Source organism: Phaseolus vulgaris, chromosome 3, assembly GCF_000499845.2.
Source record: "Phaseolus vulgaris cultivar G19833 chromosome 3, P. vulgaris v2.0, whole genome shotgun sequence".
Taxonomy (NCBI): domain Eukaryota; kingdom Viridiplantae; phylum Streptophyta; class Magnoliopsida; order Fabales; family Fabaceae; genus Phaseolus; species Phaseolus vulgaris.
The window spans coordinates 24,848,691-24,858,371 of NC_023757.2; the positions used below are offsets into that span (position 1 = coordinate 24,848,691).

At 51.2% G+C, this 9,681-nt stretch overlaps 1 protein-coding gene across 1 annotated transcript; it reads right to left on the reverse strand.

Moving 5' to 3' along the window:
* Positions 1–208: 208 nt before the first annotated feature.
* Positions 209–1,691, reverse strand: LOC137839412 (uncharacterized). The gene is made up of 2 exons (XM_068648529.1): positions 800–1,691; positions 209–540 (listed from the first exon to the last, which is right to left on the reverse strand). Exons 1-2 carry the CDS (start codon positions 1,689–1,691, stop codon positions 209–211), a joined length of 1,224 nt encoding a protein of 407 aa, XP_068504630.1.
* Positions 1,692–9,681: the final 7,990 nt, after the last annotated feature.

Below are 9,681 nucleotides of genomic sequence, written 5' to 3' on the forward strand. Positions count from 1 at the left end.
TGGAGTCTTCTTCCATAGGCGTTGCCCCAACGGATGCGTCGGGCATCGCCTCCTCTGGCTCTTCTTCAGCGGACAAGGCCTCTCCGTGTATTCCTTCCATTGGGTAGGCATCGCCGTTTCTTCTTTCTGTATGTGGATCTTTTATAGGCGTCGCCCCTAAGGTGGCTTCGTCCGGCGTGGACTTCGCGGGCGTTGCTTCCCCCAACAGCTATAACTCCATTTGCGACTCTGAAATGGGTGGTCGCTCAATCACCATCACCACGCCTCTTTTTGTCTTTAGTCTATTTTCATAGCACTTACGGGCCTCTTCTTGATCTGACTTGATCACGATCACCTTGCCACTAAGATGTGGTAGCTTCATCTTCATGTGGCGCATGGAGGACACCGCCCTTAATCTGTTCAAGGCAGGTCTGCCTAACAAGATGTTGTAAGCTGAGTTGGCGTTAACCACCAAATACCGGATGCTCTCGGTGCGTGATGTCGCTCCATCAGTGAACGTCGTTCTCAACTCCAAATAGTCGCGTACCTCTACTGGGTTATCTGCAAACCCATACAAGCCTCCAGTATAGGGTCTCAAAAGGTCAGGGGACAATTGTAGCTTGATGAAGGTCGACCAAAACATGACGTCTGCAGAACTGCCTTGGTCGACGAGAACCCTATGTATTTTCCTTCCTGCTGTGACTACTGAAATGACTACTGGGTCATTATCGTGTGGGATGACATCCCGCAGGTCAGCCCTTGTGAAAACGAGGTCTGACTCCCACGAGTCGTCTGGAAATTCCTCTACAACTAAACTTACTGACCTCAATATTTCTTACGTTGAGAGGCAGTAGGTCCCCCTCCGGAAAAGCCGCCAGCGATGGTGTGCACTTCTCTCCATGAGTTGGGATTTCATGCGCTTGACATTCCTCTGGTGTCGTCGTGACTGTGGTTATGGTGGACCCAGTGATATAATCTTTCAAGAAATCATTCTTCACAAGCTCATCCAATTGATAGCCCAGTGCTAAGCAGTTGTTAATATGGTGTCCAAATGCTTCGTGAAATTCGCACCATGATTCCTTGTGAGGTCCCAGTACTTTGTCGGACTTCACCGGTGGCCTCAACCTGTCAGCTATGTTGGGCACAACAATGAGGTCTTTAAGTTCCACCACAAAGTTGTGCCTTAGGGGTCTATTGCCCTCTCTCATTCCTTCTGATCGACCCCTAGGTTGGGTTCTCCTTGTCTCGTAGGTGCGCCTTCTATCTTGATTCTTTCTTTCTGTAGTGGTTTCGTGGACCCTAGCAGGTTGTGCGTGCATCTGCGCTCTCGGACGTGTGGGCGCAGCATTCATACATTTCTCGTATGCCTCGCCCTCAGAGGTAATGTGTTCCACCGCCCGACGCCTTACTTCAGCAAATGTTTTGGGGCGGCTGCGATTGAGCGACTTGCTGAAAGATCCAGGACACACCCCCTTCCTGAATGCGTACACGATCATGGGTTCGTCTGTGGTACCCACTTTCACCACCTGCGCCCCGAAGCGGCTTATGTACTCTTTCAGGGTCTCCCCTTGATACTGCTTCACGTCGAATAGGTCATATGAGACTGGGGCTGGGGCCCTGTTGGCTAAATACTGCTCTCTAAATAGCCGCGAAAGTTGTCCGAAAGACGTGATGTGACCCTCTGGGAGGCTGATGAACCAGACCATGGCCATCCCAGTCAAGGTGCTCATAAATAGCTTGCACCTTACGGCATCAGAACCGCCTACCAGCATCATCTGTGTGTGGAACGCAGTGAGGTGCGCCTCAGGATCCTCCATCCCTGTGAAGGTTACTGTACCGACCAGGTCATCGGGTGCGATGACGTGTCTTGCGCGTGCCCGGGTGGGGCGTGCTCAGTGGAACACGTAGGCTAGGAAAGATGAATGGTTCAGAAGTGAGCATAGTCGCCGGTTACACTGAATCGGCGTTCTCCGATCTCTAGTGTGCGGGACCGGCGGTCACCAGAGTTACGACGCAGTCGCCGTCTGAGAGTGCTAGGAGATCAGGTGGTGAGAGATCGCCGAGGAATGCTAGGAGCTCGGGTGGTTTACACGTCGCCACAAGGAGCACATCGCCGGATCTCCCAGTAAACTCAGTTAAAACTGTTAGAGGCTCAGAAGGGTAATCTCAAGCGTGTAAGTTCAGTAAGATGACTATTGCGCCAACATGGGGCGTGAAGGCTGAGTGGGTTGAATGGAACAAAATGCTCATCAGCGACAGGATTCCCAGAGGGGACATTCGTTGGTGGCAAGGTTTCCTCAGCTAGAGCATGCATGGCGTAGCAGTAAGGAAGGTGGCACTTGCGACGAGCGATATCACAGAGATGATGCACTTTGTTGCATCCGATACTCGCCTTGTCAGGTGATGTTTCACAGCGCATTGTGCGCTAGCTTGCTCCTTGAGTGGAGAACTTAGCTGTGTGGCTGGTTACTACACAAGAATGATGTTCAAGTTGCCCCAATCCAGATGACGACACGTGTAGGGTTGGATGTTACCAGTTACTCCAACCTAGATGATGACACGTGTAGGGTTGGGAGCAATGGAGAAATGACGCTCAAGTTTCCCTGGCTCAGATGACGACACGTGTAGGGCTGGGCGCTACCTGCTATCCCAGTCCAGATGGTGACACGTGCAGGGCTGGATGCGAGCCACGTGTCCAAAAGCATAACGGCCTGGAGAGAGAAGAAACCTAGCTATAAAGGTAACCTTAACAGAATCTGCAGAGGTACGTTTTTCATTACGGCCGATACTGCTAGGGTTGTGTGCCTACAGTACGGTCCTACAGAGCATATTCTCTTTTAGTTTTTGGGTGTTCTTGTCACTGACTTGAGCGTCGGAGCGCCACCGGCCGCAGAGGCGCCACTGTGTGTTTTTCAGGTTCTCAGAGAGGCTATCTGTGGAGTGGACTTGGAGGGCACGTGGTGTCAAGCTGGTGAGGAAGATCGTGACGAGGCAACGCTCTTGCGCTAAGTCAACCGACAGGATCATCTGGCGCCCACCGTGGGGCCGTATAAAAGGTGATTCCCAACCGTAGTTTGTGTTTGTGGTGCTTCGAGTGTTTTCTGTTCGACTGCTCGCTATCGCAGTCGACTCCTGGAGTTTTCACCGTTTGTTTGGAGTTCTTTGAGCTGCTGAGTTTGCTGAGGAAGGATGAGGACAACGCGCTCCAGTTCAGTTGCGCCATCAACAGACGAAGATGCTGTGTCCATGACGCAAGTGATGGACATGATGAGGACGCTGCAGGAGAACGTGGCTGCATCGCGTTTTGAGCAGGAAAGGATGCACGAGGCGCTGGTGGCCTCGCAAGCAAGGAACGAAGAGCTCAACAGGATCAACGAAGAGCTGCGCAAAGCCCTTCAGGAGCGAGAGGAGCGTGCGGAAGGGGACAGATCTGCACCCCCATCCCCACCACGCAGCTTTCCTATGCCGTTTTCCCAAGAGATCATGGACTCGGTAGTCCCGGCTAACACTGTGCCAGTGAAAGCGTCTTTCATTGGGGTGGAGGACCCTGAAGCCCATCTCACGGCATTTCATACTCAGATGATGCTCTCAGGGGGCTCAGACGCGGTGTATTGTAAGGTGTTCATAAGCACTTTGAGCGGAACGGCGTTGGACTGGTTCGTCAGTATACCCACTGGCCACATTACCACGTTCCAACAGTTTTCCAAGATGTTTGTTGAGCAGTACATAGTGAACAAGGCGCCACCTTTGGTGTCTTACGACTTGTTTGATATAACGCGTCATCCTTACGACCCTAAGAAAAATAAGAGCAAGGGACCAGGGCGCCCCAGAGAGAGTAATCGCCCCCCGAGGTATGAGTTTGTGATGGGTTTGGCTAATTTGATCGCCATCCCAAACATAGCTGCCAGGCTCAAAGTGCCTGAGAAAACGGCGGAGAAGATTTTGGGGCCAAAGCCAGACGCATGGTGCGAGTTCCACAAGAGTTTTGGCCACTCTATCAACTCGTGTTTGGCTCTAGGACACCAGCTCGCCGAGCTGGTCAAATGTGGTTTCCTGAAGGATTACTTGCTAGAGAAGCAAGCGGACCAAGCATCAGGGTCTCAACCGGCGAGCAGCGGAGGGCAACAGCACGAGGTGCCTATTCACGGCAAGATCCACACCATAGCTGGCGGATTCTCCGGTGGGGGGTGCACAGCGTCGCAACGAAAGAGGTACGTGAGGTCGATAATGTCAGTGGAAGTCTTTGAGGATCACTCGCCCGACGTGGACATCACGTTCACCAAGGGGGACCTCAGGGACGTGGTGCCTCACGACAACGACCCTATTGTGATCTCGCTTGTCATGGCGGGAAGGACCGTCCACCGGGTGCTGGTCGACCAAGGAAGCTCAGCAGATGTGATGTTTTGGCCAACCTTTGAGAAGTTACAACTGTCCCCTTATCAGCTAAGACCATATGGGGGCTGCTTGTATGGTTTTGCCGGCGACCAAGTGGAGGTGAGGGGGTATATCGAGCTGAGGACGACCTTCACTGACGGCTTGGCCTCACGAACGGAGAAAATCAGGTATCTTGTTGTAAACGCCCCGTCAGCGTACAACATACTGCTGGGGAGGCCAACGCTCAACAGAACAGGAGTTGTGCCTTCGACAAGGCACATGAAGGTCAAGTTGCCGTCTATGTATGATCATCACTATTTGCTCCGACCAGAAGGAGGCGAAGAAGTGTTACGAAAACAGCCTCAAGAACAAGAGGTCTGTGTGCCACGTAACCACAACGCTTCCCCCTGGCGTGGAGCCGGAGCGCGAACCCCGGCGAGTATCGGATGCAACGTTAGAGGTGGTCGCCGAGGGCGATGTGCCGATGGGGAATGTAGAGGCGAGGTCGGAGAGAAATTGCTCGGAGACCGCCAGAGAAACCGGTATCGCGAGGGCGCTGATCGCCAGCGAGAGGAAACCTCAGCCAGTAGAGGAATGGCTCGAGAAGGAGATCAGCGGTAAGGTGTTTAAGTTGGGAAGAACCCTGGATAGCAAGACGCAAGACCAGATCGCCGAGGTAATAAGTAGACACTTGGATGCGTTTGCGTGGGCTGCTTCAGATATGCCGGGGATCGACCCCGATTTCTTGTGCCATCGTTTGGCAATGGACCCCCAAGTCAGGCCCATCCGCCAAAGAAGAAGAAAATTCAATGAGGAGAAGAGACAGGCGATCAAAGAAGAGACGCGGAAACTACTTGCAGCGGGCCACATCAGGGAAATCCAATATCCAGAATGGCTCGCTAACGTTGTCCTGGTCAAGAAGAGCAGCGGAAAATGGCGGATGTGCGTTGACTTTACAGACTTGAACAAGGCATGCCCGAAGGACTCTTACCCTTTGCCAAGCATTGACGCCCTAGTAGACAGTGCATCAGGGTGCAAGCTGCTCAGTTTTCTGGATGCCTTCTCGGGGTACAACCAAATCAAAATGCACCCCATGGACGAAGAGAAGATCGCCTTCATGACGGAAAGGTCATGTTATTGCTACAAGGTAATGCCCTTCGGGTTGAAGAATGCAGGGGCCACATACCAAAGGCTGATGGACAAGGTGCTCGCGCCCATGCTCGGAAGGAATGTGCAGGCATACGTCGACGACATGGTCGTGACGTCCCTGGAGAAAGACAAGCACGTCACAGACTTGGAAGAGTTGTTCATCACAATAGCCAGGTACAAGCTAAAACTGAATCCTGAAAAGTGCGTTTTTGGTGTAGAAGCAGGGAAATTTCTGGGGTTTCTTCTGTCAGAGAGGGGAATTGAGGCTAACCCCGAGAAGTGCGCCGCCATTTTGGCAATGAGGAGCCCCGCCAATGTGAAGGAGGTGCAGCAACTCACGGGGCGGATGGCCGCCCTGTCTCGATTCGTATCGGCAAGCGGAGAGAAGGGCCACCCATACTTCCAATGTTTGAAGAGGAACAACAGATTTGTTTGGACAAAGGAGTGTGAGGAGGCCTTCGTAAAGCTCAAGGAATATTTGGCGAGCCCTCCAGTTCTGTGCAAGCCCCAAGACATAACACCCCTCAGGCTGTACTTTGCCATAACTGAGAGGGCGATCAGCGCAGTGCTAGTGCAGGATCAGGACCAGACCCAAAGGCCTATATATTTCGTTAGCAAGATGCTGCAAGGCCCGGAGGTAAGGTACCAGGCCCTAGAAAAGGCAGCATTAGCGGTTGTATTCTCGGCGAGGAGATTGCACCATTACTTCCAGAGCTTCACGGTACTGGTGATGACTGATCTGCCGATCCATAAGGTTTTGAAGAAGCCCGATGTGGCTGGAAGGATGGTGAAGTGGGCGATCGAGCTTTCGGAGTTCGACATCAAGTATGAACCCCGGGGATCGATCAAAGGGCAAGTCTTCGCCGATTTCGTGGTCGAGTTGTCCTCCGAGGTGGCACAAAACGCCGAGGGTGACTTTCGCTGGGTACTCTCTGTTGATGGGTCGTCCAACCAGCTGGGCAGCGGGGCTGGGGTCATCTTGGAAGGGCCCAACGGAGTGTTGATAGAGCAGTCATTGAGGTTCGCTTTCAAAGCAAGCAACAACCAAGCAGAGTATGAGGCTTTGATCGCTGGAATCTTGCTGGCTAAGGAAATGGGGGCGAGAGTGCTGATGGCCAAGAGCGACTCGCTGTTGGTCACGGGACAAGTAACTGGCGAGTTCCAAGCCAAGGACCCGCAGATGGCAGCCTACTTGGAGTACGTGCAGGAGCTAAGAAGATCTTTCGCTTCGTTTGAAGTGGTGCACGTGCCAAGAGAACAGAATACCTGAGCTGACTTGCTAGCCAAGCTCGCCAGTTCGGGCAAGGGGGGTAGGCAGAGGACTGTCATTCAAGAAACTTTGAAAGCGCCTCGAGCATTCGTGGCAGACCACCAAGTTCTCCATGTTTGTAGATCAATGGGAAGATCGGCGAGAAGTCATAGGTCCCTAACGCAGGAAACTCTGAGGGCGCCGAGGGTCAGAGCGCGCCCAGCAGAAGAAGGGGCAAGATCGATGCAGATTTGCGCTGTCCACGAGCCAGACACGTGGATAACGCCTTACCAACGTTATTTAGCGGATGGTGTGCTTCCAGTGGACTCAACTGAGGCCAGAAAAATAAAGAAGAGCTTCAGCAAGTTTACCCTTATTGACGGCGAGCTGTACAGGTTTGGATTCACGCACCCCCTTCTTGTATGCATACACGGAGAAAAGTGCACGAGGATTATGGCTGAGCTCCATGAGGGAATTTGCGGGAGCCACATTGGAGGTAGATCGCTGGCGACAAGGACTATCCGTGCAGGCTATTACTGGCCCACGATGAGAGAAGATTGCAAGAGATACGCCCAGCGTTGCAAGCAATGCCAGCAGCACGCCGATTGGCACAAGGCACCCCCAGAAGAGCTGAAGTCGATTTACAGCCCCTGGCCGTTCCATACTTGGGGAATTGACATTCTGGGACCCTTCCCATTGGCGATCAGGCAGATGAAGTACTTGGTGGTGGCGATTGAATACTTCACCAAGTGGATCGAAGCGGAGCCAGTGGCCCAGATCACCGCACACAAGATCGAGAGCTTTGTATGGAAGAACATAGTGTGCCGGTTTGGTGTGCCTAAACGCCTGGTGTCAGACAATGGGACTCAGTTTGCAAGTCACCTCTTGAAAAAGCTGTGCGAAGAGGTGGGGATACAACAGGTGTTTGCATCTGTCGAGCACCCACAGACGAATGACCAAGTGGAGTCTGCCAATCGGGTGTTGCTGAGAGGTTTAAAGAGAAGATTAGAGAAAGCTAAGGGATCGTGGGCTGAAGAGGTACCCCGCATAGTTTGGGCATACCATACCACTGAGCAGTCAGGAACCCACGAGACCCCCTTTAGTTTGGTTTATGGATGTGATGCGATGATTCCAGTCGAAATCCAGGAAAGCTCGTCGAGATTCCAGAACTTCGTGGCGGAAGACTCGAACGAAGAAAGAAGAATGAATCTGGATTTGCTGGATGAGGTCAGGGAGGAGGAGAGAGTGAAAGCCGAAGCGGTAAAGAGAAGAGTTGAGCGAAGGTACAACTCTAAGGTAACGTCAAGGCAGTTTAGAAGCGGCGATCTGGTGATGAGGAAGGCCCATCAGTATGAGATGCAGAACAAGTTATCGCCCAAGTGGACGGGACCGTTCAGAATAACCAAGGCGCTCGGGAATGGCGCCTACCGCTTGGAGACGTTAGAAGGAGGGGCGATTCCTCGCACTTGGAACGCCACACATCTCAAGTCGTATTACAGTTAAAGCCTTGTAAGTAAAGACGAATATGAAGAGATTTGAATAGTTTCTGTTAAAACAATTTCAAGGGGGCACTCTTTTTTCCCTAAGGAGGGTTTTTAATGAGGCCACCCAATAAAGAAGAATTTTTCAAAGTTTAAAGCTTCTATGTTTGCATGCTTATGGCTTCGAGAGTTTTAGAAAAAAGGCCTTATTACTCGTATGTGATCTAGGGCAACAGTAAAGTCATATTGCATGCTTCAAATGAGTAAAAGTTTTAAAGTCCCCATCGTTTTTCGGCGATCGGTGGCAATAGTAAAAGTTTTAAAGTCCCCATCGTTTTTCGGCGATCGGTGGCAATAGTTAAGGTTTTAAAGTCCCCATCGTTTTTCGGCGATCGGTGGCAATAGTTAAAGTTTTAAAGTCCCTGTCGTTTTACGGCGATCGATGGCAGTAGTTAAAAGTTTTAGTACCTCATCGTCTTTTGGCGATCGGAGGTACCAGTAGTGCAAAAAGCCCTCAGCGCTCTCGTGCATTTTGAGACAAGAGAAGAAGTCCTCCTCGCCCTTGAGCGAGTGCAGGCGAAAAAGAGTAAAAGACCTTCTCGCCGTCGAGCGAGTTCAGGCGAGAAAAAGTCCTCAGTGCATCCAGGGGGGAGGAGATGTACACCCTTGGCAAGTTGAGGCACCAGATAAAGTCCTTCTCGCCGTCGAGCGAGTTCAGGCCAGATAAAGTCCTTCTCGCCGTCGAGCGAGTTCAGGCAAGATAAAATCCTTCTCGTCTTGAACAAGTTCAGGAATGGCGTGAAGGGTGGAAGAAGATAAAGGATAACTGAGGTAGGTTCGAAGAAAACACCTCACTATCCAGATCATTGTTCTGAAACTCAGGGAGGTAGAGAAGGATCCGAAAGGCGCCTCTACCCCCAGATGAGGGAACAATGATCAAGTTATGCAAAGAAGAAAGATAACGTTGCCAGAACCCTATGGCGTGAAGGTTGAGACAGTGAAGGGGTTGTGCGGCGAGTGCCAGATCAGAAGAGTTTCGGGCGATGACAGAAGTAGGGGGCACTTCACTTGGCAGATCAGGTAAACTGTATTTTAATATTAGTTTGAGTCAAAACCTGTTGCCTAGTAAGTGATTTTATGTTAAGGTTTGTTGCCTTAAGTTCACAAGTTTTATTGAACGTCATCGCCGAAGAGTTGATAGTTGCTCAAATTTACTTTGAGTTAACAGTTTGCCAAGTTTGTTATAAGGTTAAACAATTTGCTCAAGTTAAAAGCGGTACGTGGAGGGTTAAGCTCAAGTATTGCTGAGTTCACGCAGTTGAGCAAGTTTCGCCAGTTATGTTAGCTAAATCAGTTGATTGCGCAGCAGATGAGTTAGAAGATTATATATATATATGTATATGTGCATATATGTGCACATGAGCATCGAATAGTTCGAACAAAATGAAA

Coding starts and splice junctions, on each gene's coding strand:
- LOC137839412 (XM_068648529.1), bottom strand. CDS start 1,691: ATGGCCATGGTCTGGTTCATCAGCCTCCCAGAGGGTCACATCACGTCT. Junction 541..799: donor CGTAAGAAATATTGAGGTCA/GTAAGTTTAGTT, acceptor ATGGGTTTGCAG/ATAACCCAGTAGAGGTACGC.